At 50.7% G+C, this 26,035-nt stretch overlaps 13 protein-coding genes across 13 annotated transcripts; 8 read left to right on the forward strand and 5 right to left on the reverse strand.

The window, feature by feature from the left end:
• Nucleotides 1-384: 384 nt before the first annotated feature.
• ASPGLDRAFT_23855 (putative MYND domain protein) lies at nucleotides 385-2,052 on the forward strand (the record flags this gene model as incomplete). Its single annotated transcript, XM_022543338.1, has 1 exon — nucleotides 385-2,052. One exon carries the CDS (start codon nucleotides 385-387, stop codon nucleotides 2,050-2,052), a length of 1,668 nt encoding a protein of 555 aa, XP_022403385.1.
• Nucleotides 2,053-2,923: 871 nt separating this feature from the next.
• On the reverse strand, nucleotides 2,924-4,846 carry ASPGLDRAFT_98396 (pre-mRNA-splicing factor CWC22; the record flags this gene model as incomplete). The annotated part of the gene is made up of 1 exon (XM_022550623.1): nucleotides 2,924-4,846. A coding segment is annotated over one exon (1,923 nt), but the record flags the coding sequence as incomplete, so codon positions are not given.
• A 223-nt stretch (nucleotides 4,847-5,069) lies between these two features.
• ASPGLDRAFT_44543 (dolichol phosphate-mannose biosynthesis regulatory protein) lies at nucleotides 5,070-5,682 on the forward strand. The gene is made up of 3 exons (XM_022546046.1): nucleotides 5,070-5,138; nucleotides 5,202-5,282; nucleotides 5,341-5,682. The coding sequence occupies exons 1-3, from the start codon at nucleotides 5,136-5,138 to the stop codon at nucleotides 5,527-5,529; spliced, it is 273 nt and encodes a 90-aa protein (XP_022403387.1). The 5' UTR covers nucleotides 5,070-5,135; the 3' UTR covers nucleotides 5,530-5,682.
• Nucleotides 5,683-7,091: 1,409 nt separating this feature from the next.
• On the forward strand, nucleotides 7,092-10,885 carry ASPGLDRAFT_44545 (uncharacterized protein). Its single transcript, XM_022546047.1, has 2 exons — nucleotides 7,092-7,330; nucleotides 7,432-10,885. Exons 1-2 carry the CDS (start codon nucleotides 7,131-7,133, stop codon nucleotides 10,529-10,531), a joined length of 3,300 nt encoding a protein of 1,099 aa, XP_022403388.1. The 5' UTR covers nucleotides 7,092-7,130; the 3' UTR covers nucleotides 10,532-10,885.
• An 80-nt stretch (nucleotides 10,886-10,965) lies between these two features.
• ASPGLDRAFT_80632 (uncharacterized protein) lies at nucleotides 10,966-12,079 on the reverse strand. Its single transcript, XM_022550077.1, has 3 exons — nucleotides 11,808-12,079; nucleotides 11,457-11,750; nucleotides 10,966-11,395 (listed from the first exon to the last, which is right to left on the reverse strand). Exons 1-3 carry the CDS (start codon nucleotides 11,905-11,907, stop codon nucleotides 11,223-11,225), a joined length of 567 nt encoding a protein of 188 aa, XP_022403389.1. The 5' UTR covers nucleotides 11,908-12,079; the 3' UTR covers nucleotides 10,966-11,222.
• Nucleotides 12,080-13,204: 1,125 nt separating this feature from the next.
• mph1 (3'-5' DNA helicase) lies at nucleotides 13,205-16,795 on the forward strand. Its single transcript, XM_022546048.1, has one exon. The coding sequence runs from the start codon at nucleotides 13,225-13,227 to the stop codon at nucleotides 16,663-16,665; it is 3,441 nt and encodes a 1,146-aa protein (XP_022403390.1). The 5' UTR covers nucleotides 13,205-13,224; the 3' UTR covers nucleotides 16,666-16,795.
• Nucleotides 16,796-16,941: 146 nt separating this feature from the next.
• Nucleotides 16,942-18,072, forward strand: cap2 (F-actin-capping protein subunit beta; the record flags this gene model as incomplete). The annotated part of the gene is made up of 5 exons (XM_022540181.1): nucleotides 16,942-16,970; nucleotides 17,111-17,490; nucleotides 17,569-17,838; nucleotides 17,899-17,946; nucleotides 17,999-18,072. The coding sequence occupies 5 exons, from the start codon at nucleotides 16,942-16,944 to the stop codon at nucleotides 18,070-18,072; spliced, it is 801 nt and encodes a 266-aa protein (XP_022403391.1).
• Nucleotides 18,073-18,352: 280 nt separating this feature from the next.
• ASPGLDRAFT_23861 (mediator of RNA polymerase II transcription subunit 11) lies at nucleotides 18,353-18,960 on the reverse strand (the record flags this gene model as incomplete). The annotated part of the gene is made up of 2 exons (XM_022543339.1): nucleotides 18,353-18,802; nucleotides 18,877-18,960. The coding sequence occupies 2 exons, from the start codon at nucleotides 18,958-18,960 to the stop codon at nucleotides 18,353-18,355; spliced, it is 534 nt and encodes a 177-aa protein (XP_022403392.1).
• Nucleotides 18,961-19,150: 190 nt separating this feature from the next.
• On the forward strand, nucleotides 19,151-19,905 carry ASPGLDRAFT_44551 (uncharacterized protein). Its single transcript, XM_022546049.1, has one exon. The coding sequence runs from the start codon at nucleotides 19,238-19,240 to the stop codon at nucleotides 19,424-19,426; it is 189 nt and encodes a 62-aa protein (XP_022403393.1). The 5' UTR covers nucleotides 19,151-19,237; the 3' UTR covers nucleotides 19,427-19,905.
• Nucleotides 19,906-19,951: 46 nt separating this feature from the next.
• Nucleotides 19,952-20,678, forward strand: ASPGLDRAFT_44554 (uncharacterized protein). The gene has a single exon (XM_022546050.1). It carries the CDS (start codon nucleotides 20,001-20,003, stop codon nucleotides 20,646-20,648), a length of 648 nt encoding a protein of 215 aa, XP_022403394.1. The 5' UTR covers nucleotides 19,952-20,000; the 3' UTR covers nucleotides 20,649-20,678.
• Nucleotides 20,457-23,136, forward strand: ASPGLDRAFT_1260564 (uncharacterized protein). Its single transcript, XM_022540622.1, has 3 exons — nucleotides 20,457-20,839; nucleotides 20,899-21,757; nucleotides 21,808-23,136. Exons 1-3 carry the CDS (start codon nucleotides 20,746-20,748, stop codon nucleotides 22,856-22,858), a joined length of 2,004 nt encoding a protein of 667 aa, XP_022403395.1. The 5' UTR covers nucleotides 20,457-20,745; the 3' UTR covers nucleotides 22,859-23,136.
• A 42-nt stretch (nucleotides 23,137-23,178) lies between these two features.
• Nucleotides 23,179-24,635, reverse strand: ppe1 (putative ribosomal protein/carboxylic ester hydrolase (Ppe1); the record flags this gene model as incomplete). Its single annotated transcript, XM_022548834.1, has 3 exons — nucleotides 23,179-23,384; nucleotides 23,441-24,294; nucleotides 24,436-24,635. The coding sequence occupies 3 exons, from the start codon at nucleotides 24,633-24,635 to the stop codon at nucleotides 23,179-23,181; spliced, it is 1,260 nt and encodes a 419-aa protein (XP_022403396.1).
• Nucleotides 24,636-25,165: 530 nt separating this feature from the next.
• ASPGLDRAFT_44556 (uncharacterized protein) lies at nucleotides 25,166-25,845 on the reverse strand. Its single transcript, XM_022546051.1, has one exon. It carries the CDS (start codon nucleotides 25,488-25,490, stop codon nucleotides 25,266-25,268), a length of 225 nt encoding a protein of 74 aa, XP_022403397.1. The 5' UTR covers nucleotides 25,491-25,845; the 3' UTR covers nucleotides 25,166-25,265.
• Nucleotides 25,846-26,035: the final 190 nt, after the last annotated feature.

Consider the following 26,035-nt stretch of genomic DNA (forward strand, 5'->3'; position numbering starts at 1 on the left):
AGGGATTTAAACTGCATGAAATTACCCATTACCCTAGCAAACATCCACGTGACTCGACTTGATATATTCACGTGATTTTTTTTTTTTTTTTTTTTTTTTTTTTTTTTTCTCGCGGAAGTAGATGTTGAGTACTAGCAGCTCGATCAATTTGTTGTTCCAATCCGTTACAATTCAATGAGGGACGATTAGATCGAATACAGTAGAGACATCCTGCATCTTTGCTTCTCTACCCTCGTTCCCGTGGTGTTTCCGATTGGATGTCTAATCTGGGGAATATCAAATTCTAACCCTCATCCCACTTTTTTGTACAGTCCCACTTCATAACCATTTCACCTCGCCTCCCTTCTTCACTTCGTACCCTAAATCATAATCTGCAAAGTCAAAATGGATATCCTTCAAAATCACTCAGAAAAAACATCCCAACTCTACGCAGACTCGCACAACCCCCATCGCCACCTTTCACGGGGCCTGGTCAACCACCAACTCGGATTCTCCGATCTAGCGGCCGCAGATGCATACCGTGCACTGTCACTGTTAGAATCAGTGGTTGATCCGGATGGGTGTGAGTTTCACGCTAGGCGTGTTGACGTTGATGCATCTCAGACTGAGAAGCAGGGTGATGATGAGGACGAGGATGACGGCGAACCGATAACGCAGGAAGAATACGACCAGATCATCGGAGATGTGTATGCATTGCTTGTGCGCAGCTTGGTGGATGTTGGTTGTTTCCGGGATGCGTTTGATTTCTGTACCAGAGGGTTGGAGGAGTTGCGCGCTAAGTCTGATGACAAGAATGTTAAGGTGCTCGAGGAGCAGATGGGGGTTATTAGAAAGGTGTATGCTGAGCGGACTAAACGCGACGGAGCTGAGATCGATGCGAGTGCGCTTCCTGCTCAAGGATATGCCAGACGAGTGCTGTACCCGTGGAACAAGCATGAGCCAAATCGCAAAGCACCCGAGGAGTTGAACCTGCTTAATGAGCGGTTGAAAGACGTCGCGCCAAAGTGTGAGGTTCGCGCTGTTGCACTACCCGTTCTGCACGCCGACAAGCAAAACCCCGAGGACAAACCCGAAGAAGAAGAGGGAATCTCGATCCAACTAGGCCTCTTCGCCAAAGAAGACATCTCAGCCGGCGACATCATTCTCCGCGAATCCTCAATGCTAATAGCCACCAACCGCCTCCACGACGACCTCTGCGACGCCTGCAACGCACCCCTCCCCTCTCTCGAATCCACCTCCACAGATTCAGGCCCAGTCCCCTGCACAGGCTGCGACGACACAGACACCATCTTCTGCAGCCGAACCTGCCACGACCAAGCACAGGAAACCTACCACGGCGCTGTCTGCGGCCTCCTCGAAGGCCTCGAGTCCATTGGCAAGGATATCCCCGATCCAAAGGATAAAGCAGACTACCTCTATCTCCTCCTACTAGGCCGCGCGGTCGCCATGGCAGCTACGCAAGAGAAACACCCCCTCGACCTCCCCGAGGTCAAGTACATCTGGGGCGACTTCCACGATTACAACCCCGCCAACCCGACGCAAATCAGCAACGAGGAAAAGAGTCTCCCCTTCTCCTTTCACCTCAACATCCTGCAACCAATGCGTATCATCGAGGAAATGACACTAGACCCCTACACTACCCTCCCAACATACGATACCTGGGTATTGAACACGCTCTACGCTAAATTCCGGGGTACCGCGTCGGGAAGGTTATCGACGTGGGACGGCGGGCCGGAGCTATGCGCTGTGCATCCGCTGTGGTGTTTGGCGAATCATTCATGTGACCCGAATGTGCGGTGGGAGTGGGGTGGGGAGATTACGTTTAGTGTGAGGGGGATTGGGGAGAGGGCTGTTTGGAAGCCTGCTAAACCGGTGACGGAGACGGAGACTGGGGGTGGAGAGGAGAAGTTTGATGGGATTAGGAAGGATCAGGAGATTTTGAATCATTATTGTGATATTGGGTTGGATGTTAAGGAGAGGAGGGAGTGGGCCAGCGGTGCTCTTGGTGGATTGTGTTTGTGTTCGAGGTGTATGTGGGAGGCAGGCCCTTGAGGACAGGGTATAGAGTGCAGTACGGAGTACAGCGTGTATATACGGAGCATGGGCTAGAGATAGGGATACCCAATTGATCAAGATTTACGAAAAGCAAACATGGTATTATCGTTACAACCCAATATAAACAAATCCATTCAATCTTCCTAGATGCACCCCAAACCATTAGACTACCTATCATCCATGCAGATCCTGCTTTTAAATCCCTGGACTAAAAATGGTCGCTGGCGCGACCTCTCCCCTCCCGCCGAGGTGGACTCCCCGAAGGCGACCTGCGACTCCGACGAGGCGGTGGCGAGCGAGACCGTGACACCGAATCCGAGTACCTTCTTCGGCGCGGCGGTGGGCTAGGCGAGCGGGAATCATCGCGAGCACCTCCACCACGACGACGTGGCGGTGACCGTGACACACTATCTGAGTAGCGTCTGGCTTTAGGTGCCGCAGCTCCGCGACGAGGCGGTGTAGCAGACCGTGATAACGAGCGAGAGTAGCTCCGCTTTCGAGGTGGGGTGACAGATCGAGATGGCGAGCGTTTCCGTGAGCGGTAGGGACTTGGGCTTCGCGAATCCCGTGAGTCGTAGGAGCGGGCTCGGCCTCGTCGGGGTGGTGTCCGCGATACGGACCGGCTTGGGGATCGACTGTGGGAAACGGAGCGGCGGCGGGATCGTGTTGGAGGAGTGCGAGAGCGGGAGCGGGAACGGGAAGGAGTGTAACTGTAGCTTCGTCCCCGAGACGACCGGGACAGAGACCGTGTGTAGGACCGTCCACGACGGCTCCGCGATGGCGACCGGGAGTACGAGTAGGACCTGGACCTGGACGGGGAGCGAGAGTGGCGGGGACCTGTGCAGGTCGAGCAAGACGAACGACTGCTGACCGACTCCGAATCCGAATCTGCATCCCTAGCCGGCGGCAGTGCGGGCGGCTCCGGTTTGGGCAGGTTCTTGAGGTGTTCACGCATATCTTCCGTCAAAACACCAAAACCGACACTGGTGAAGTAGTTGATGGAGAAACGCGTGTTGCGTGGGTTGTCCATAGGGAAGAGTCCCTCGAAGCTGGGTCGAAGGATCTCATCCGTCATCTGCGCCCGCAACTTGGGCAGTCCAAGATGTTCTCCGAGATTCTGGAAGAGAATCTTGATAAAGATACGACTGCTCGATGTTGTCTCCTCCTCATTCATATGGATGATAGACATCACATGCCAGCCAATCGCGTCAGTGCTGAGCATGTGGCCAAAGAAGCAGGCAATGTTGCGAAGCCGGTTCGTCTCGTACCGATGGATCGTGTCGTAGTATTTGGCGAACGCAGCCTCAAACAAGTCCGACCAGAGACGATTGATCTTGGCAAACCGTTCTCCAATCAATCCGTAGAACTTTGAGTAAGTGCGCTCTTGAGAGCAACACTCGATGATCATGGATGGAAGCTCTGGCTCCAGGCCAGGTGGTAGCGAGACCTTCATCAGCTTGTGACAGCATTCTTCAAAGTCAATACTCGACATGATTGTCAAGTAAATGGTCCGTCGAAGGTTGACGAGATCTGTGTTACTTTGATCCTTGATATCCATCTTCTTCTCCTCGTCCTCTTCTTCATCCGAGCTCACGTCCGATTCGTCCTCATCATCTTCATCCTCGCTACCTTCTCCTAAGATCTCTGCCTTCAACCGCGCGTACGCCTCTTGGTGTTCCTCCCATTGCTCATCATATTTGAAGATGTTGAGCCCGTCCTGGGTTTCAATCTCATCGTCTAGACCAATGCGATGGGTAATTTGATCCTCCTCTTCCACTAGATCCAAATCCTCTCTTACCGCTGGGTTATCCTTGTACCTGTCCTTGCGCACTTGAAACAGAACTTCGATCATATACTGTACACGCTTGTCGATATCGGCCTCGTGCAGGATGTTGCGGAATTGATCGAATACCGCCAGCGCAATAGGTCCGCTCATCTCCTCCAAATGCTGTCCAACCTCTCGTGTAAGACCGACGGCAATTTCAACGCTATCGTCCGTAGGCTTGTGAAGGAGAAGAAGGAGAATCTGGGCGGCTGTCATCTCATGGACGACCTGCTGATTGCAAAGGTGTGCGATGAAGGTAGTAGAGGAGATACAGACAGCTTTGTCGTTCCGCTTGAATGCTTTCCGAAATTGGACGATCAATCGGGAGAGGAGCAGTTCGCCAACTTGAGGCAATTTGGTGTTGACAATGGCGGCCATCGCAGCGTAGATCGGAGTAAACGGCAAACTGGCAGCCTGAGCCTTCATGATACTCCGGCAAAACAAACCACGTCCGCGGACCAAGTTCTCACCAAAAAGTTCTGGAACAATAAACTTGATGTTTGACACGTTCACCTTGTTGATAAGACCATTGATCGATTTCTTCAAGGCTTCCCATGCCATCCGCTGATACTCTTTGCTGGACTTGTCCGTGATCTGTGACTGCAGGGCGCGCAGTCGGGCCGGAGGAATATAGGTACCACCAGAGCGCATATTCAACAATTTCTCATACTCTGCCTTGGCTGATGCTTGCTTCTCTTCGTCCGTCATGGGTTTTCGCGCGGCTTCTTTCTTCTCGTGTTCGCGAACCCGCTCGGCGAGCTGGCGTTCTCTTTCCCGTGCACGCTCATCGTCGAGGCGAGGTGCGTCCCCATCCTGCTTCAACGAATCACCCGGAGCCGAACGGCGACGATTCGGAGACGGAGAACGCGAGGGAGGAGACCGTTTGCGTGAAGCTGAAGGTTGCGACTCGCCTGGGGGAGGCGTCGGCACTCGTACGGCGGATTGCAACACCACAGGATCCGTCATATTCCCGAGACTGGCCAAAAAAGATCTTTTCGAGTTCAGATCTTTTTCGCTGAAGTCTCCCAGAGTCGAGTGTGCGCGAAGGCAGGACGACTAATTCTTTTGAATGTTGAAGCTCCGGATAAGAATGAGGCGGCGAAGGGAGATGGCAAGCTCTTTAGCGCGATCAATCACGTGACTGATTAGAGGCCAAGCTGGACGGCGGCTCCTGAACTAAGTGACCAACTGCGACTCCCGCACGGAATTCCTGCGCATCAGGAGCATATCGTTTTCCCTTTTCTTTAGAGTCACTATGGTTAGTCTACAGTGGATTTGTTTCTGTCTACCAATGGACCGCGGCTGACTTTATATGTTCTAGTTGGGCCCAATCGTGGGATCCGTCATGCTTTTGGTCGCTACCGCGATCTTTCTATACTACACGGCATGGACTCTCCTTATGGTATTACTCCTCCCCCTCATGTACCGTCCCTGCAATTGCGCTTACTGACAACTGTCAGCCCTTCGTCGACCCCGGCCATCCTCTCCATGGCCTCTTCCCTCCCCGTGTCTGGGCGATCCGCATCCCCGTTTTCCTCACTCTATTGGGTTCGGCCGTGGTTGGTACATTTATTGGAATCGTGATGATCAGCAGCAACAAGAAGAAGGCAGCCAAGGCAAAGGCAGCGGCGGCTAAGAAGAAGACCTAAAGGGCTCAGCAGCAGGTTGCATGGGAGATTATGTCGGATATACCCCCTTGTGCAGGGAGCTGATTTGAAAACCACAAAAGGACCGTGTTCTGGTCCATGTAATGTGTATTAGTACGGATTACCAAGTGTTTTTTTTTTTTTTGTTTGTCGGCGTCTGTTTTGCTTTTCTTTGTTTTCCCTTCTCCCTTGTTTGAGACCAGGAACCCAGAATAGACATTGGCTGTCTCAAGGTGAGGCGGATGATCAATGACGATAGCACCGCAACGTGTGTCCAGTTGTAACACGTTGAAATCAATAATGTACTATGTAGGTACAAATGAAATGATCAGATCATCGGCGTCATTTTCCAGTCACTGCCATACTCGTAGTTATGTATTACCCGGGAAAGCCTTACATGGTGGCAGGACAGACCCCGTGGACACAGCATGAGTCGCCGAGTGGCTGACCTGACCGATGCTTTGAAGGGGCACTACACTTCATCGTCATCGTCATGGCTTCTTTCTCTTTCTCTCAGCTGTACCTATCAGAATGAGAAAAACCACCGAGTCCCGGACTCCCGTGGTTGAATGGGCCCTCTTGGTTCCTGGGTTGTGTCCCCAACGGTCCTTTTGACGGGGTAAAAGTGGTTTGCACTGTTTGTCTTGGAGTCACGCGGAATGCGGTCATTGTAATTCCACTATTCTTTTTTGGAATAGCTCCATACAACATCATCATGCTGATACGGCTTCTTTACCAGCCATGTCTCATGCCAGAGCAGTCATGTGACCGATAGCGTCTTTTTACCATGATGTGCCGTGACCGTATTGTGACAATACGACAACCCCCACTCCGCCCTGATAGTGAGCTGATAGTCGCAGAGCTTCAGTATGCGGTAAACTGGATGTATGGAGTACATACTCTGCATTGGCCATGGTTTTGCTGATAGGACCTTGTCTGGGCATGCGGATGGTCCAGATGGTTGGGGATTCTTGTTGTACTCTAGTTTTCTATGTAGTTTGTAGTCTGAGGGTCAGGAGCAGCAGAAGAATGGCTGACCACTTCTGACTCCTCCAAGTTCCCCTCCTCCCCTCTCGGTCTCTCTCTCTCTCCCCTCTTCCTTCTTCCTTCTCTCTTCCTCCCTCTTTCTTCCCTCTATTCTACTGTAAACAATACTGCCAACTATACTTGATCACACTCTGCTTTTGACTCATCTTACTGCTTGGATATATCTATCCTACTCGTCTTGCTTCTTCGATTTGGACAGCTGTTACTCCCGAGTTGTCCCGATTTGGCGTATCTAGAGAGTGACTACTCCGGATACGCTCGTTTGCTCGTTCAGTTGCTCTAGACTGAACTCACGCCGTTTTCTCTCTTCAAACTATCCAGCTACTACTAAATACCACCTGGTAGGTATCAATCTGAGGCTATACTCGAGCATCAAGCTGATATGCCACTGTTATCTACAAGTAACAGATACGTTGTTGATAAGGAACGCGTCGATTCACGGTTAATCCTCTCGTCAAAGTTGTCTACACACCCGTTCTCAGACCTCAAAAGGGTCTTGAGAGCGGCTTCTTCGCTATCGAACCTATCTTGCCTCATTTGAGGCACCTTCCACTTGAATGCCACCGGCCGGATCGGACGATTTGTTTCAGCATAGCCGGTCATTAGGTGACAACATTCCGTTTCCTCAGGATCCGAGTCGACCGCCACCAGAGCATGAACCTAGCGGAAAGAATAAGAAAAAAGGGAAAACCGGATCCAAGGGGAAGGACAAGGTGGCCAAGGCTGCCACAAAGACGCCATCTCCGGCTGAAGATCTGTATGTTTCGAGTGTCCATCCGCCATCCCGGGGATCTCCGCTGCAGGGATTCCCCATGTTCCTTCGTGGTAGATCACTGACGTCGACTCTCTCATGCACAGGATCGATCCCTCGCCGCCTCTGCAGACCGAACCGTCGTCGTGTCCAAATCCCTCGCTCAATCACCATGCTGAAAACCACATCGTGTCGCCGGTTCTAGATGCGCTTGGCTCCCTTGCAGAGACCCCCGATAACGACATCGCTTATCGTACGGGTACATGGGCCAAGTCCATCCCGTTTGGGAAGAGCCCGCCAACTGATGTCACTGATGGGGAGTTTGCCAGTGGCTCGCCACTGAGCTTTCCTACCAATGCAGAGAGAGGTGGCTTCAGCAACCCTTCTTCGACGTCCCCGCCCCCACGGAGGAGACCATTGAGTTATAACACCGGATATCTGAGTGGCAACAGTAACGTATCACGGCAGCAATCTACAGACAGGCAAAAGAGCCATTCTGTTAGCACACCCTATAATGGCCAGGTTCCACCTCCTCATCTGCCACAGGCCCATTTCTACGGCGCCCCCGATGTGGACATTCCCTTGTTCTCAGGCCAGAATCGGACCTCCACAGACGGCAGCTATTCTTTCTGCGCCTTCGACTCAATCCCTAGCCCGTCTTACAAGACATCGCGGATGGGAGGCAGTGTTTTGCTAGCCGGTACCGATAGCGCTTTAGAAGTCCTTGCTATGGAAGATCGCAAGACTCGCCTGATTGGAAAACTTTCCGGTCTCAATGGTCGGGTAATTGGAGCAAAAGTGCTGACAGCCAACTTGTCCCATGACCCTTTCTTGTCCACCCGACCTCACGTGGTGGTCATACTCCATGGACCATGTGTCCCGAACGATGATGAAGGCCATGCTTCCTCTGCTGCATCCGAAGTGAACGATGGTTCCTCTGTAACCGCAAAGCGGTCAAACAAAGAGGATACCAAGTATTACCAGACAAGGGTCGAGGTCTATTCGCTCAGGACCGGAGAGCATATCACGACGCTCTTCACAACTAAGCCTGTTCCCTACCTGGAAAATATCCCTGGCATGCCTACGTTCGCACCGGGGCCCGTCGGCAATCTCAGGCTCCATACAAGTGGTAACTTTGTGGTCCTCGCCTCAGGTGTTAGTGGGGAGGTGTACATCTATGGCATCAACCCCTCGTCAGACTCTGGTGGATATCAGTGTTATGGCAAAACGTGGACCACTGTTCAAACCAAAGGAGCTCGACGCTACTCCACGTCATCGAGCTCAACTGACCCAGATGGCTCTCGGAATGACTCGCCCAACTCCGCGAACTCAGAGAGCCCTATTCTTACCCTGAAGGGAAGATGGTTGGCGATAGTCCCACCGTCGTCGACTCATACGTCTCCACTGCATGGGTCTGTTCCTCCGTCCTTGATCCAAGGAAAGGTCTTCGGACTTGAAACGCGCAGTCCCCCATCGAGGCCGACGATTAACTGTGCTACTGATGTCGGTGAGGGCGAGAGTCTTTTTGACAAGGTGGCCAGGGGTGTCACACAAGAGCTCGTAAGGGGCGCTCGCTGGATGGGTGATCAGGGGATGCAGGCATGGAACAACTACTGGAACAAAGAGCAGTCGCAGAACCAATCTGGTCGCCGCCCTGCAAATGTGATGGATGGTCCTCAACAGGGCTACAATGCCTTCCCTCCCACACATGCTCAGGACACGCAGACTGCTTCTCCCACCGAGCCAGACCTTGTGTCCATCATCGACATCAAGCGATTGGAAGATGGTGGCGATAACAAGAACGCATTTTTCAACCCAGTCGCGACATTCCAGGTGCCAAATGGTTGCAGCTTCCTTTCATTCTCGCCCAACGGTCTTATGCTCTTCACTGCAAGCAAGAAAGGTGACGTGCAATATGTCTGGGATCTGTTGCAAACCAAGTACTGCCGAGCAGGGGCTTTCCTTACGGAAGACTTGACAATTCCTTGTGCAAATGTCCGACAGATTGCGAGATATACACGATTGACAACATCTCGTATCGTTGACGTGATCTGGACGGCCCCTACAGGCGATCGACTGGCAATCATTACCCGCAAGGGCACTGTGCATGTATTCGACATGCCTAGAAGCGCGTTTCAATGGCCGCCTTTCCGTCGCGCACGGCCCGTCCCTGGCAAGACATCTGGAACCGATTCGCCTGCAGATGATTTGTCTGATCGAGCAAATGGTCAGAATCCCTTATCTGCAGCCTTCAAGCTTGTCGGTGGTAGGACACAACCGATTCTTGCTGCGGTCAGACGCACCCCATCCACTGGCTCCGCGTTCCCAGCGGGTGGCTTCGGGATTACATCTGCAGCTGGAGTACGAAGTGGCAAGGCCGTCGCCGCGGGTCTCAGTAAATCCGTGGGCGCAGCGACTGGTACAGTTAATACCCTCCGTCACGTTGGTGAAAACCGCCTGCATCTTCCTGGACTTGCCCGCGACCCAGTGGCATCTCGCGTGACGTGGATTACCCACAGAGGACAGCCATTCTTGGGTTTAGTTGACAATGGGGCATTCCGGCTGTATCGAATCAGACGTACCTTGTCTACCAACAAGCATCGGTCCCTCCAGTCTGTTATTGGCGGCAGAGAGATTGAATACAAGTTGCCCGCCATCCTGCAGAATCCTTGTGGCCCGATGCCTGTTGCAAGCGCAACCCCGGAGTCAAATGTCCACGCGTCTTTAGCCCTACCCTCATCAAATCCGCAGCCATCTTCTGTGTCAAAGGCTCAACGTCAGCCCCTTTCGCAGGCGGAGATCGAGACGAACGTCCCTTATCAACCCTTCCACACCGACCAAAGGGTCAACCTGTTTGTGCTCTCCCCTCAAAGCGAGGCGACTGATTCGATGCTGTCCGATCCTACTGGCCAATGGGTTTTTGGTGATGGAATATCGACGACCAAGCTACATGTGCGACCATTCAGTGCCGGTGGGGACGATAGTGATGAGGACACTGTCCACGAACATCATCCTGGGTTTGGCGGAGACATGGAGAACCTCATAAGTCTGGGCAACAGTACGGGCAATGTCGAAGAGGTTGTTATCACTACTCGCAGGAAGAAGAAGCGCTCGTCGTTCCCATCGACTAGCCCCGGTGCTGATATGGATGATGGCTTCTTTGAAGATGACTGTGAGGTGCTGGACTTTGCTCGTGACAGGGTCTAGGCCAGGCATCTCGCGAATTCTCGTAATAAATCCGGAATATGAATTTGCGGACATGCTATAATTATGTATCGGTTTTGGCGTTCTGGGATTTGGGTTATTGTCCCATTTGGCTCCTTGGGCAAATACTAAACTAACTACATCATACATTGTGCCAGTGGCACTGAAGGTTGACGAAAGAACGTTTTACGTTCGATCGGGATCCCATATTTTGTTTCTGCGATTCTACCCCAGGTATAATATTGCTCATGTTACATACCCCCAACACAAGTATTATATTCAAACTGATAGACAGAATGATTCCCAGTATTGGTATGAATACTTGCTCTCAATGCCATACAGTGATATAGAACGACGAATGGGTACCATGGAAAGACAATTAGAGCCCTATGTAAGGGCACCAGGACCCACTATATCTCGCTCGTAGATATGGAGAAGAGGTTGACAGGATGTCGCAGGGGTGGTGGACATCTTGTGGACTACTATCTCGAGATACTACTTAATACGGAGCCCGTATGCTACACCGCAATTCACAAACGTCAATCGTTTGAATATATAACTAGGAAATCACAATAAGACAAACAGCATTGGGATATATAACTCATTTGCAACGAAAAAAGAAGAAACCAAAACCAGCTCATGCTATTGCAACAAAACCAAAATCCCCAACCCAGAACATCAACAATACGCCGGCCTACATCAAGAAAGCCAGTAAAAATCCAACAAAACCAGTCGCAGGCGCACCGAACTGCAAGTTATTAACCGCAGCCGCATTCGAAGTCTTCTCAGGCTCAGACCCAGGATCAGTAGCTGTAGGCGTAATAATAGTCGTACTCGTACTCGTACTAGTGCTGCTACTAGTCTCCGCTATATCGACGCTGAACTCAGAACAACATGCCGGCCACAAAAAGCAAGAGCATGTACATACCGCTGGCAGACGAGGAAGTGGTGGTGCTAGCTGCACCGGTGGACGTGCTTGTGCTTGTACTAGAACTGTAGGTACTCGTGCTGGAATATGTCGAGCTAGCAGTACTAGTCGAGGATGAGGAGTAGTTGTTCAAGATGCAGTCCTCGCGACATCTGGATAGAGCGACGACTTGTTCTGGTGTCCCGACTCCAATCGGACAGCCGGTCATGCAGCGGATGGCGTCGTTGGTGCTGTGAATGTTGCCGCAGAGGAGGTCCTGGCATTGGGCGACACAGCAGAAATCGCCCATGTTGCCTGTTGTTTCTGTTGTTAGTTGATGGGCTTTAGTTGGGGAGGGATTGGGGGTTGTACATCTGGCGACGCAGCTATCTCTTTCGGGGATGCTGGGGTAGATTTCCTGGCTTAGGGCCAGGGTGAAGAGGGAGGTGAAGGTGATGAGGGAGAGCTTCATTTTGGTTTCTTTGGTTTGGAGAGGCAGGTGGATGACCAGTGGGTTATTGAAAACTCGAGAGAAAACATAGAGAAAGGAAAGAGGAGGCAATGAGAATATAAATCAAGGACAAACTCATGTTGGTCCAAAACCAAATGCGTGAGTAACATCCGCTATTCTCGTCTGAACTGGCACCCCCGGAATGATTGGACTGTGGATTACACCACCAAGTCAGCAACATGGAATGTGCAGAGCGATAATCCGGAAGCCTAATCAAGATTGGGCCATTCATGAAGAATCATAGAGACTGCAAACTGCCAGGGGGCGGCATTTGGTGTGGTTTGTTTGGTTGATATATCGGCTGCTGCATAGTTGCTTTCGGAACTAGTCAGGTACCATCCTTATAAAAAGAAAACACACTCTCGTTCCTTTTTCTGCTCTCACCTCCATTTATATGGCTGTATTTAGATGCTTTTGGTCCCATCCCGGCTTATTCGAAACACCATCGCCTTGAGCAAGACGTGGCTGTTACGCAAAAAGAGTTCTCATTTGAGATCATATTATCGCTTATTTTAGGTGCCTAGAAATGTGTCTGATGGCTATATGAGAGCTCCTCTCACCTGCGTTACCTTTTGAGGTTTCGACTCATTACTGACGTCGGTCAAGGCAGTCCGGAGAGCCGGAAATGTCAGCTAGCAAAAAGAAGTGACATGTATAGAGAAACAGGTTAGACCAGTCCTACCTGGTCACTGTCAGTAACTCAGTTCAGTGTATGTTGTTGACGTCCTGTAATCTCTCAGTAATGCCATTGCCCCTAGGCTGCAGCAAGGACCGACATGTTCTTGGATAGCAATGAACGTCGAAGGCTGATTGAATATCCTATCATCCATAGATCTCGGACCAGATCACTTTACTTCTACTCTTCATCTGAATCCACTTCTGCAAGCACTGCCCCGGATTCACTCCTACTGTAAACCTTGTAACGCCGCACTACACCATCTTTAACCACTTCGGACACATCAGGGTCTCCAACCTGATAGAGGTGGATCATGCGTGTCTAAAAAGCCGTGTTTTTCGTCTTCGGCAATACCTCAATTAATTTTTGGGGGATATTGTCAATCTATTGGATGATCTTGCTCTTCCTGAGCACAATCTTCGGCCTGAAACTGTCTCGAATATGCATCAGAGGTACAATCACATCGTAGGGCCGGGTGATAAGATAACAAGTGCAAACATACCAAACCAATCACATGACATCGCGATACCGCGACGCGTCTCTGTCAATCTAACCCGAGCTAGAACGAATTGAAGTGAACTTGAGGGACAGCCAGACTCGATATGTCCGACCTGGATAATGATTACGACGATTACCTTGACGACAATGCTTTCCTAGCTGCTGAAGCCTCCGAAGCAACCGCAGAATCGAACGAAAACACCCCCCGAGCGGCGAAGCGACGTCGTTTGGAACAACCCGAGGAATATGGCCAGGATGGAGAAAGCGTGGGATCACAGACCGATTCTTTCCGTGCTTCTGGAGATGTCGGCAATGACGAATATGCCTCAGATTCGTTCATAGATGACGATGAGATCCGCTCACCTAGCGGAAGATCATACGGGGAATTTGACGGAGATTCGAGGCGCAAATTAAAGGCATTCTATCCGAAAAACAGCGTCATGCAGGAGGATATCTTCGTTACGCAGTTAACGCAACCCCCATCGCCGCCTGAAAGGATCCGTGGACCTCGTTGGAAGAAACCTGATCCGAAGCCTCCTACGACTACACCTCTTCCACCAGTACGCGATGAGAGAAGCGGCGGCGGCGGTAGAGTTGGGAAACCAGCAGTTGATGGAGGACGAGGAGGAGACAATGAATTCTCTGACGATGAAGGACTGGATGCCGCCATTGCGGCATCGGTCGAATCCTTCGAGGAGGAGAACTCCCGGGCAGCCACATCTTCGTTTTCACACGAGCCAGCGCAACCACGACCAGCAACAGCCGCTGCTTCCAGTGGCCAAAATAGCAATAATAACAATGTTTCAACGGATTCATTCCTTGACGATATACCGGAGGATGCGTTTGACTCGGAGCCGTCTTTATCTCCTCCACCCAGAACGAATACTCAAGCGGCACAGCGAACTCAGACATGGCCAAGCATGGGCCGTCCTTTGAATGGGCCTACTGGCCTTCGCCAAACAACATTGTTCGGCATGGCTGCTCGATATGCAGAGTCAGCGCCCAGAGGTGAACAGAACCTCTCTCCACCTAGCAAGGAGGAGCCTCCTACTCACCACAAATTAAACAACGACGCCACTGCTACGTGGGTTTACCCTACGAACCTGGGCAGGACAAGAGATTACCAGTTCAACATAGCTCAAAGTGGCCTCTTCCACAATTTGCTAGTGGCGCTGCCGACAGGTTTGGGAAAGACGTTCATAGCGGCAACCATCATGCTAAACTGGTTTCGCTGGACAAAGAGTGCTCAAATCGTCTTCGTAGCACCTACAAAGCCCCTCGTGGCTCAGCAGATTTCTGCATGCTTTGGCGTCGCTGGTATTCCACGATCACAGACCACAATGCTTACTGGAGAAGCAGCGCCGGGGATACGGTCCGAGGAATGGAAGACAAAGCGCGTGTTCTTTATGACTCCACAGACCTTGGTAAATGATCTCAAAACAGGAATAGCCGACCCCAAGCGTATTGTTCTACTAGTCGTCGACGAAGCTCACCGTGCTACCGGTGGCTACGCGTATGTGGAGGTGGTCAGCTTCCTTCGCCGATTCAACAAGAGTTTCCGGGTGCTTGCTCTAACCGCTACGCCCGGTTCGACGGTGGAGTCTGTACAGGCAGTCATCGATGGTCTGGATATTGCACGTGTCGAGATACGCACTGAAAAATCTCTCGACATTCGAGAGTACGTTCATTCCAAAGATATTGAGACTCAAACGTTCGAAAATTCCGAGGAAATGGTTCTTTGCATGGACCTTTTCTCTCGAACATTGCAGCCTCTTGTGGACCAGCTTCGCAACCTCAACGCCTACTGGGGACGAGATCCCATGATGCTGACTGCGTTCGGCTTGACCAAAGCGAGGCAACAATGGATGGCATCGGATGCTGGCAGAAATGCAAACATGGGAATGAAAGCTAAAACTAACGCTATATTCACGGTTCTTGCGAGTTTGGCCCATGCGATTGATCTGCTCAAGTATCATGGAATTACCCCCTTTTACCGCCACCTGTTGCATTTTAAATCCAGCGTCGATGGTAAAAAAGGTGGAAAGTACCAGCGCCAGATTGTCCAGGATGATCATTATAAGAAGTTGATGAACCATCTTGATCCATGGGTCAAAAATCCCGAGTTCATCGGGCACCCTAAGCTTGAATATCTCAAGCAGGTTATCTTGAACCACTTCATGGACGCTGGTGAGGGCGGCGAAGACTCAAATAAATCGGCGACAAAGGTCATGATATTCGTGCACTTTCGAGATAGTGCTGAAGAAGTCACAAGGGTGTTGAAACGATATGAGCCTATGATTCGACCACATATTTTCGTTGGACAAAGTAGTGCCAAGGGCTCAGATGGAATGAATCAAAAGACCCAACTTGGCGTCGTGGAGAAGTTCAAAAAGGGGACCTATAACACCATGGTAGCTACGTCAATCGGTGAAGAAGGCCTGGATATCGGTGAAGTCGACCTCATTGCTTGCTATGACTCCTCTGCCTCGCCAATTCGTATGCTTCAACGAATGGGGCGGACTGGTCGTAAGAGGTCCGGAAACATTGTCTTGCTTCTTATGCAGGGTAAAGAAGAGGAATCCTACATTAGGGCAAAAGACAACTACGAGAAAATGCAGCATATGATAGCCAGCGGCACCCGGTTCACTTTCCATGACGATACATCCCCTCGCATCCTCCCGGCGGGCGTGCGGCCTATACCTGATAAAAGACAAATCGATATACCGGACGAGAACGAACAGCAAGATTTGCCTGAGCCGAAAAGAGGAAAAGGGCGAGCTCCGAAAAGACCGCCAAAGAAATTCCACATGCCAGATGATGTCGAAACGGGCTTCACTAAAGCATCCAGCCTCGACGATATCAAGAAAAGCAAGAAAGATAACAAGAGTAAGAGGCGTGTTCGAACGCCAACTCCTGGGCCTGTCGAGCTGCCTGCACTTGATGAAGTGTTACTTACTTCACCGCAGCAACGAGAGCTTGAACACCGGTATCAGAATATTGGGGGCACTAGTCCGCAGTTTATTCGTTATCCGAGGAATGATGCTTTTCCTCGTTTGCAGCATGTCTCGAGGCCTACGAAATCGGTGAAACATGGGAAACTGACTCATCGTATGATTGGTATGTTGCGAAATATGGACAATGTGAATGCCGATTGCGAAAAGCATTACAAGCATATTCTGTCTCTTGTGCCTAAACCGCCCCCAAAGCTTTCGTCTCCTGTCAGCGAAGCACCCCGACGGAAGGCGAGCGATAGACGGCCAACGAATCATTCTAAAAGATCCAAACCTCGTGCTTCAGAACCTAAACCAAATCCGCCACCCATCGAACTCGATGGGGAATTGAATCTCGATGACGAACCACCTTCTCCAGATGTGTTATTGTCTTCCCTGGGAGACCGTCAAGAATCACCCAAAGCCTCGCAGGTGAGCGATCTGGATAGCAGCTATGATCTTCCGGACCTCAAGACACTTTTTGAGCAGGCAGGCGTAGAAAGTCAGCCCATGCGCAAGCGACGTAAAGTCGTGGATGATGACTGTGATGAATGAGTTTGGGACGTGTTATGAATCTTGGCTGGTTTTGGTATGGTGTCTGTTTTTGAAGCGTTGGATATTAAGTATATACCCAGATTTTTGTTGTATCAAAATATAGACAAGCATGTACTCATGCATAGCAACCGTACAAGTACTCATTTCCCAAGGTGGATATTCGAATGCCACGGACAATCGGTCTCCGCACACGCACCTTTCTCCGCCAACTCAGGTCCCATCGGAGAACAAGACAACAATATCCAAAAGCCCAAAGTATCCCCAACAACCACAACCATGGCTGATGCTCAATTCGACAGTGCGCTGTGAGTGCTCTAATTCCCAGAAACGAATATGTCCAACGATTCCCCATTACATCCCATCCTTTTCTTCAAAGACAACACGAAGCCATAACCCCACCTCTACCGCAGCCCGTTGCTGACCAGATAACCCCCCAATCATCCAGGGACCTCCTCCGGCGTCTCAACCCCCGCGACACAAAGCGCAACCTTCAGGCAATTGCAAGCGTCGTCCCCGACCTCACCGAAGACCTCCTCTCCTCCGTCGACCAACCCCTGGAGGTTCGCCGTTGTCCGAAGACCAAGCGCGACTACCTGCTCTGCGACTACAACCGAGACGGTGATAGCTACCGGTCGCCCTGGAGCAATGAATTCGACCCGCCACTTGACGATGGAACCGTGCCTAGTGAGCGGGTGAGGAAGCTCGAAGTTGCGGCTAACGAGGCCTTTGATGTCTATCGTGATCTGTACTATGAGGGCGGTGTTGGGAGTGTTTACTTCTGGGATTTGGATGATGGGTTTGCGGGTGTTATTCTTTTGAAGAAGGGTATGTTATTGCCTTTAGGAGATATACATGCGATGTTATTGGGGGAATGACCTTATCGCTGATGGTATCTACTTCCAGGGGTTACGCCGGGTGCGAAGAGCTCTGGAGAATGGGACAGTATCCACGTTTTCGAAGCCACCGACCGGGCACGCATGTCCCACTACAAGCTCACCAGCACCGTCATCCTCCATCTGTCCAACGGAAACGAGACCCTGGGTGAAATGGATCTTAGCGGCAACATGACCCGCCAGGTGGAAGTGGACTTGCCTGTTGAGTCGGATGCAAGCCATGTTGCCAACGTTGGTAGACTGGTTGAGGATATGGAATTGAAGATGAGGAACTTGCTGCGTATGTCTCCGTCTGGGTTACCGAAGCTTTGAATGGTGTGGTATGCTGACCAAATGATAGAGGAGGTCTACTTTGGAAAGGCCAAAGACGTGGTGGGAGAACTCCGGAGTAAGTCATACCATTCTCTCCATGACATTGCCAATACTAATGAATATCCTAGGTCTTGCTCCTCTGTCCGAGACGAACAGGGACAGGGCTGCTCAATTGGAGATGATCAAGTCCCTGCAGAGGTAGTCTGTTCGTTGACACGCATTCGAGCTGAGTTGTTATTTTCGCGTCTGCTTTCCAAGCGTCACCTTTCAAGATATGTAGCTTGTGTTCAATGGTTCCTGGTGATCCAAGTTGTTTTGTTCCTAGTACATAAATTGGATTTTATTGTAGCTATATTGCCGTGCCCACATAATTTCTCACGGACGGATGTGTTTCTATTCGGTTTAAACAGAAGGGTATCATAAATCTTGTTTCTCATGAAGCAGTAAAAGGAGTTATATTCTCCCTTCCTAACAGCGGACAATCAATCGACCTCCATCTTATGACCCCCCTCTGCCTTTGCCGGTTCCGTTGAAGTCGGGTTACCAATCTGCTCCGCAAACCCCCTTGCAGCAGCCCAGAGCTCAGCCTCCTTATCCTTCCCAACGGTATCCTTCCTACTATTCAACCAACTGATATCCAACGGGTTCGCGGCCCCCGCACCTCCCCCACCAGCAGCACCTCCCTCACCCGTCCGCGACGCAGAATCCGGAGCAAGAACAGAAGCCTCTTCTAGAGCGTAGACCTGGCGACGCAGACGGACATCGATCGAGGAAAGGAGGGCGAAGTATTGCGAGGTGGCTTCTTTGAAGCGGGACTTGTGGGAGTCAAAAGATGTGTCTGTTGTTGCTGTTGCTGAGGAGTGATCGTCGGATTTGGCGTTGGTAAGGGCTTGAACTGCAAGCCCGGCGGAGTGGATGAGATTTGTGACGTCCTATAAGCACGGAGTGTTGTAAGTATTTGGTGATTCTGGTTGTATGAATGCGACGGAGCTTGTAGAGCTCTTACCTGGTCCACGTCGTTTAGTTGCCGGATCCGGTCAGCCGATGTAAATATCTGGTCCTGTTTATCTAATTCTTTGCTTTCCGCCATATTGATTGTGTATTGGAAGTTCAGAACTTGAGAATTGAAAACAGTGCAAGACAATGAAGCTCTTGGACAGGAATTCCGCGTGCTGTCACGTGCAAGACCTGGGGAAACGCGCTAGTCTGAAGGCGGTATAGTACAATATCAGAAAGGCAAGCTCGCAAAACCTCCGTCTATCCATCACCACATCTACATCCTTCGTTTAAAGCCCCCTTCTGCCGTCGGTTATTCTTCACTTTATTCTTTAGCATAATCCTATTACCGTAACTAATTATCACGCGCCATGTCAGCGCCAGGCGGGGCCCCGAGCCCTGCTCCTCGAAGTGGAAGTATCGGGCCTGGCGGAGGAGGGATGTCAATGCCTCCCCAGCAGTCGATGCCAGCGACAACTCCAGGGCCAACTCCGGGCCCTCCATCGGCTCCTCCAAGTGGAGCTATGTCGCAGCAGAACTTGAATCAGATAGTAAGTTGATATTGAGTGATTTATGGTTCTGTCAAACATCCCTTTTTCGCGTTGAATTATCGCTGTTGCGTTGTTCTGCATTGTCTTTTTCGAGTTCTGCATTTAAATTTTTGCGCGCCGTATATTCGCCCCCTTTTCATTGCCTCTCGTCTAGTATGGGATGAGCGGTCATTGCTGGTACTTGAAATGTCAAGCGAGCTCTTGTCATGGAAGGAGGCATGGAGAAGGCCCAGAGAAAAGGCTGGCCTCTCTGTCACATGATGAGTTTTGCTTCTTGCGTGTCTGGAGTAGTTGGGTGTGTATCTTCAAAAATGGAGAAGGAAAGGAAAAGAAAGAATAAACTACTCATACCCCGCGCGCTTTACTGTGAATGTATTGTGTTTTGAGTACTAGCACTTTCCTTCACCTGACCTCGCTCCTGCCGTCTGGGGTTTCCATCTACGTCGATTCTGGTTCCCCCACTTCATCTCTTAACTTCTGTTGCGCGCCATTCTCTGTGATCGTTTTATTTCTCTTTCTCTTGATCCCTTCACCCATTCGCCACCATACACGCCAATATTTTCTGTGTTTGAAAACCCAGAAAATGCGGAAGGGCAAGGCCAGGGCCAGCGCCGCCAGCCATGGCCAAGACGGACTTTCCTCGAGCACAATGACTGCGACCTCCTCTGTGACAGCTTCATTTCGTGGAGAAGGGAGTTATACTTCGTCTCGCATCGAGGAGGGGTACGCATCTTCGCAGACCTTGTCATTGGAGGTCGAGGAACAGGACCACAGTGCTACTGAACGAGGTTCTTCCCCAACAGCTGCCAATGAAGAAGACGTCCAGGGAAATACACACAGGAAAGCGTTGTGGCTAGGCGGGTGGGCTGATCCCCAAAGTCTTGCCAGTGTGAGATCACTTCGTCCCCTCTACCCGAGATTCCCAATCAAGTCTGTCGGGGAAAGGGTGGGACCTGTGAACCGCGAAGATGGAAACGCCCAGTTAAGGCATTTGGCTAGCGCTGGCTACGTGGGAATTGAGGCTTCTACTAAGGGTAGCTCCCAGAGAGGAGGGAACATCACGAGGCAGAGAAAGAGAGCCAAACAGGGAGAACAGAACCCTAGAACGTCTACACCTGTTGATATCATGAAGCAAATCATCCCCAAGGTCTCAGCATTCTTGTCGCTCTTGTCGCATTTCTTGTTTGCTGCTTATACTTTGTCGCGTCTTGTTCTTTCTGGAATTCTTTGATTTAGAAAACACACGCGAAGCTTAATCCGTGCTGACATGTCTATTTCCGCAGGTCATCGACTATCTGGCCAAAAAGGGATACAGTCGTACTGAAGCTATGCTTCGGATGGAGTCTGCAAATCAAGAGATTGATGGACGTCCTTTGCCTCCTCTTGGGGAAGATGCACGTCCGAAATACAGGCTTGGATTTGGTAAGTGAGGGTTGAGCATTGATTCAAGGGGTAGGTAACTAATGCAAATGGTCGTTCAGATTTGCTCAAAGTCTGGGTTGAAGACAACCTTGATCTATATAAACCGGAACTAAAACGCGTCCTTTGGCCCCTCTTTGTCTACACATTTATCAGCATGGTCACCTCTTTCTACCCGCAAGATGCCCGACAATTCTTTGACGTGAACAAGAACCTCTTCCTGCCGGAGCATGCGGAGGATGTGCGCGCTCTCGAACCGATCAGCCTTCCAGAACATGTCCAGGACAACTCAACCGCCAAGTTATATCGCAACAACAAGTACCGCCTGATTCTCAGTAACCCGGCATTTGGGAACCTTATGCAGTTTCTTGAGAGCAAACAGAAGGAGGGTGGCTCAGTCATGTCTGCTCTTCTGAGTAGTTACTGTACGATCCTTACACGGGATCGCGCGGTCGATGACCGATTCAGTTTTGCTGCCATGCTGGGCCAAGCTGGCATGGGTCAAACATTCCCTGCTGAGGATGAAGGTATTCCAGGTCACCACCCAGGATCTGCTTATACTGGCGATAACCCGGCCATGGCGGGGACGCTACCCCGTTTAAAACTGGGGAAGCTCCCGATGGAGCAGAACCTGGAGACCGATGTGCGAGGCGAGCTTGTGGACGAGGACACGAAGAACCCTCCGGGGCCTGGTCGTAACACGCTCCTCCAGGAGTTTGACCAGATGATCAAAAAGGAGGAAGATGAGGACGCTCCCACTAGGGCTGACATTCCTTACCCTCCATCGACTGCCCGGGACGTGGCTATGGAAGTTCAGCACGTCAAGGAGAATCGTGATAGATTCAAAATCGAAGGTCGTACCGGTGGTGTTGGCCCAGCTGTTAGTGTCTGCATGTTTACCTTTCACAACACCTACGATGGGTAAGTCGTATGGCCCCTACAACATCAAACGGATACTAATTGGTCATCAGGATCACATGCTTAGATTTCTCCGATGATAATATGCTTGTCGCAGCCGGTATGCAAGAATCCTATATCCGAGTTTGGAGTATGGACGGCAAGAGAATTTCATCAACTTACGACAACGTCGATGACACCCCTCCATCCAACTCTCGCCGCTTGATTGGGCATTCCGGACCTATCTACGCACTATCATTTGCACCTTCAGCCACACGATCCGAGAATGCTGTGGCACCGACCAATGCTCGCTGGTTGCTTTCATCCTCCGCTGATAAGACGATCCGCCTCTGGTCTCTTGACTTATGGCAGTGCATGGTTGTTTACAAGGGCCATGACCAACCAGTGTGGGATCTTCAATGGGGGCCGTACGGTCACTATTTTGTAACAGGGGGGCATGATAAGACCGCCCGTCTCTGGGTCACCGATCACATCCGTCAACAACGCATCTTTGCTGGTCATGATCAGGATGTGGATTGCGTGGCTTTCCACCCGAACTCTGCCTACGTCTTTACCGGCAGCTCCGATCATACTGTCCGCATGTGGGCAGTGACCACCGGTAACGCTGTGCGTATGTTCACCGGCCACACCGGAAACATCACTGCATTAGCATGCAGCAGAGACGGAAGACTCCTGGCATCTGCAGATGATCACGGCTCGATCTTCCTGTGGGACCTGGCACCAGGACGACTCCTGAAGCGCATGCGTGGCCACGGAAAGGGAGGCATCTGGTCTCTCAGCTGGAGCGTCGAGTCAACAGTTCTAGTCTCCGGAGGCGCAGACGGAACCGTTCGCGTCTGGGACGTCATAGGTCCAGCCCAAGACCCGTCCCAGGGCCGTATTGTCGGTGAAGGCGGAGCTGGAACCAAGGTCGACGGAGGCAATACCTCAGGTAGTGCGCAGACCTCAAGCTCTGTTGCTCCGGGTATGGGCAAGAAGAAGGGCAAGGACGTGGTTGTTACGCCGGATCAGATCAGCGCGTTCCCTACCAAGAAGAGTCCTGTTTACAGGGTGAAATTCACCAACATGAACTTGATCATTGCTGGGGGCTCTTATCTTCCGTGATGGCGGGTGTGAGTTTAATGCTGGATTTGCATGCGATATATGGCGCCGGATACCCGATTTCTGTTTTCCCTTTTTCTTTATTCTGTTTTTGGCTCAGATTGCTAGAAGTGCGATTGCCTTCTCAAACATGATATTAGCGCAACACATGTTCATGTATTTGGTGGCTGGAATTCAACGGCGTCCTGGCACTGCTTATAGAAACGGGAGTGGGGTTGATCAGTTTTGTATATTTTTGATTATCCATTGAAGTAGCTTGATCTTGATCATTCGAAATCATTATGCAAAAATTCAACTAGATCCCGTTCCCCCATATATACGCCTTATGATTTCCTTATCGAACCCTGCTGGCCACCAGCACTCTTGTTCATAGCCGCAGATGCCTGCATGTCAGCCACCTTGGGTGGAAGCACCAGGGCACTGCGATCATTCCGCTTATAGAAATCCACAAGGACTTGCGCCGTCTTAGCCGGCTGATCCTCTTGTATAAAGTGTCCTGCTTCAGGGAAGATCTGGAGTTGGAATTTCCCTTCACTTCATTGTCAGCTTTAGGCATGAATCAATAAATGAAGGGGGTAACGTTACCCTGCATCTGCCCAATCATCAAGTCCTTGTCCAACCGATCCGTCCCAGCCAGAATAAGCAGCTTCCCACCGCGCGCTTCGAGGAATTTCCGACTTAGTCCGATGAACCAGTTCTCCCAGAAAGGTTTTGTGTCGTTTAAGTTTGTCCGCCAGAGCCAGGGGCGGGAGGGGTCAGTAGGCGCGTCTTCTTCATAGAGGAGGGATGGCACAGAGGCACGAGCTGAGGTTCTATTGCGGATTGTGCGGGAGCGCGTATGCCATTCTATTCCAGATGACAGAGAGGGAAACCGGGTTGGGCGGGTTGCGAGATACTTCTCCATGCTCTGGAGGGCGTCCATTGCGGAACCTTCGACGACATCCAGAACGGCATACGCTAGTAACTTCTGACCCAGGTCCCCTTTCTTAGCGACATCAGTAACAACAGCACCTCCTAGACTATGTCCCACAAGGACGATATCCGGAAGACTCTCCCAGCCCATCTTCGCCTGCGTTTCACGAATAACAAACTCCAAATCCCGACTAAGCGTCTCAAGCGTCAAATCAATCTCAATCTCCGTATCGCCCTTCCCAGCAGAAGAATCAATCCTGCTAACTTCCGTATTGCCATGGTCCCGCGCATCAAGGGACAAAATACCAGCCTTGGGCAGGATTTTACGGATTTCCTCTGCGCACACCGCAAAGGAGAGGCCAGAGGAGCCGGCGCCGTGGTGCATTACGAATAGGGGGCCTGAGTTTGAGGGTGGTATTAGGTACACATGGTGGGTGATGCGGAGGTTTGTGGAGGGGATGATTTGAGTGAGGTGCAGTTCTTGGGTGAAGAAGTCGGTCCAGGTTAGGGATGTTGAGGATTGGGATCTGCTGGTGTTAGCATCGGTTGCTCGGAATACGGTTTATTGGAGCGAAACAATCATGGATCATGAGAGACCGCAGCATTCTGGTAACCAATGCAATACCGCTAGCCCCCCAGACTCATGCATAAAACAAAAAGAAACGCACCCTCGACTTGGCCTCGCAAACAACTGCCTCGTAGGCGAAGGAACAGCAGTAGCCGTAGACGAAGCATCAGAACTATCATTATCGCTTTCCCCGATGGGATGCATAGTAGACCCCCCGGCCGGCTGCTCAGGGGTCATAGGAGCTTCGGAAGGCAGTTTGGCTAGTTTTGCCTTGGCGAAAGATTTCTGGAGCTCACTCATGGGTGAGTTAGAGGATCTCGGCGGGTTGTTGTGGTGTTGGGATTTATGGTTGTTGTGTTAAGTCGAGTTGTTATTTGGTGATGTTCGATTGAAGTGGGATATCCGCTGTGGTTTTGGGCCGAGGATGGTATCTCTGTCCATTTATTGATACATGTTTCGATCAGCTAGCAGGGCATTTAAGGATATCTTGCTAGCATTTTCTTATTCTTTATCTGCAGCATTGCTATCTTATAGCAAAGTCATTGTGATCGTGAAGATGCCTGTATGTAATTATGTATCGTATTGTCATGGATTTTCTCTTTGGGACACCCCGCCATTTTCACCTCTCGTCTCGGACTCGTTTTCATCTCTTCCAGCCATCATTGCGATTCTATCTCTCTCAGCATCTAGACTGGCTATAAAGGTACCCAGGCTTTAGTATCACCATTTCAGTAAGTAGCTTTACTGGGGTCCTCCAATCGAGTTCAGAGCCATTCGCGTGATTTACTGCAAGTACAGCCAGAAAAGCACATATCGAGATTAGGATAGTTGAATTGTTTTATGATACATCGAGAGTATACAAATGTCCACCGCTATTAACATAATACACCACACATCGGAGTACAGTACAGGTGATATCCTTGAAAACATCTAAGAACACTGGGGCACGGGAAGCGGTACACCAGCATCAAAATTAACCTTGCAGCTGTTCGAGCAACAGTCCCGGTCCCTCAAGCACGGAAGTCCTGGCGCCGTGTATTGGCCCCTGCTTGCACAGAACTTCTCTCCATTCAACCCGCACTGCCTTGAGTTGCAATCGTTGTCGAACTGGCACTTGGCCCCCCCCCCATATGTTCCTTTGGCCGGGGGGCTCATTGCTTTCTTCGTGGTTGATGGACCGAGAGGAAAGAGAATGGACGAGACATGGTCCGGTTTATATGTGTTTTTCTAGCCCAACGGTTTGCGCAGAAGAGACCAATTTGTCTCTGAACATCGCTTCTTCAGTGCCCAAAAAGGTAAGTGAGGGTCTCTTGTTGAGATCCGTTGTGGAGATTAGGAGCAATGGTTCGGAAGAGATCCCTGCGCTACCAAGGGTCGGGACGCTCGATTGAAGATCATCGCAGGCATCGTATTGATCGAGGAAGAACAGATGAGTTAACTATGCCGATCTAAGCATTAATCGTATTGATCAGTAGCGAGGACCGTGTATCAATCACGTGTCTCATGAATTGTTGATGACCTCACCATCCCAGTGGAACGCATAAAGTTGTGCTGAAGGAACAATCCTGTCTATATGCCATGACGTCAATGCCGCTGCCACTACGACTACATACTTTGCTTGATACTACTTTTCTTCATCTTCCTTCTACCCTGATGTTGATTGGTGTTTAGAAGCATTGCAATTGCTCACTACAATTGAA

Source organism: Aspergillus glaucus, assembly GCF_001890805.1.
Source record: "Aspergillus glaucus CBS 516.65 unplaced genomic scaffold ASPGLscaffold_5, whole genome shotgun sequence".
NCBI lineage: Eukaryota > Fungi > Ascomycota > Eurotiomycetes > Eurotiales > Aspergillaceae > Aspergillus > Aspergillus glaucus.

Excerpts from the sequence above, each read along its gene's own strand:
- ASPGLDRAFT_44543 (XM_022546046.1), top strand. Across the intron at positions 5,283-5,340 it reads CGGCATGGACTCTCCTTATG|CCCTTCGTCGACCCCGGCCA; the intron begins GTATTACTCCTC and ends GACAACTGTCAG.
- ASPGLDRAFT_44545 (XM_022546047.1), top strand. The coding sequence starts at position 7,131 with ATGCCACCGGCCGGATCGGACGATTTGTTTCAGCATAGCCGGTCATTA. Across the intron at positions 7,331-7,431 it reads CCATCTCCGGCTGAAGATCT|GATCGATCCCTCGCCGCCTC; the intron begins GTATGTTTCGAG and ends TCTCATGCACAG.
- ASPGLDRAFT_80632 (XM_022550077.1), bottom strand. The coding sequence starts at position 11,907 with ATGAAGCTCTCCCTCATCACCTTCACCTCCCTCTTCACCCTGGCCCTA. Across the intron at positions 11,751-11,807 it reads AGATAGCTGCGTCGCCAGAT|GCAACATGGGCGATTTCTGC; the intron begins GTACAACCCCCA and ends CAGAAACAACAG. Across the intron at positions 11,396-11,456 it reads CACTTCCTCGTCTGCCAGCG|CGGAGACTAGTAGCAGCACT; the intron begins GTATGTACATGC and ends GCGTCGATATAG.
- mph1 (XM_022546048.1), top strand. The coding sequence starts at position 13,225 with ATGTCCGACCTGGATAATGATTACGACGATTACCTTGACGACAATGCT.
- ASPGLDRAFT_44551 (XM_022546049.1), top strand. The coding sequence starts at position 19,238 with ATGTCAGCGCCAGGCGGGGCCCCGAGCCCTGCTCCTCGAAGTGGAAGT.
- ASPGLDRAFT_44554 (XM_022546050.1), top strand. The coding sequence starts at position 20,001 with ATGCGGAAGGGCAAGGCCAGGGCCAGCGCCGCCAGCCATGGCCAAGAC.
- ASPGLDRAFT_1260564 (XM_022540622.1), top strand. The coding sequence starts at position 20,746 with ATGCTTCGGATGGAGTCTGCAAATCAAGAGATTGATGGACGTCCTTTG. Across the intron at positions 20,840-20,898 it reads GAAATACAGGCTTGGATTTG|ATTTGCTCAAAGTCTGGGTT; the intron begins GTAAGTGAGGGT and ends ATGGTCGTTCAG. Across the intron at positions 21,758-21,807 it reads TTTCACAACACCTACGATGG|GATCACATGCTTAGATTTCT; the intron begins GTAAGTCGTATG and ends ATTGGTCATCAG.
- ASPGLDRAFT_44556 (XM_022546051.1), bottom strand. The coding sequence starts at position 25,490 with ATGAGCCCCCCGGCCAAAGGAACATATGGGGGGGGGGCCAAGTGCCAG.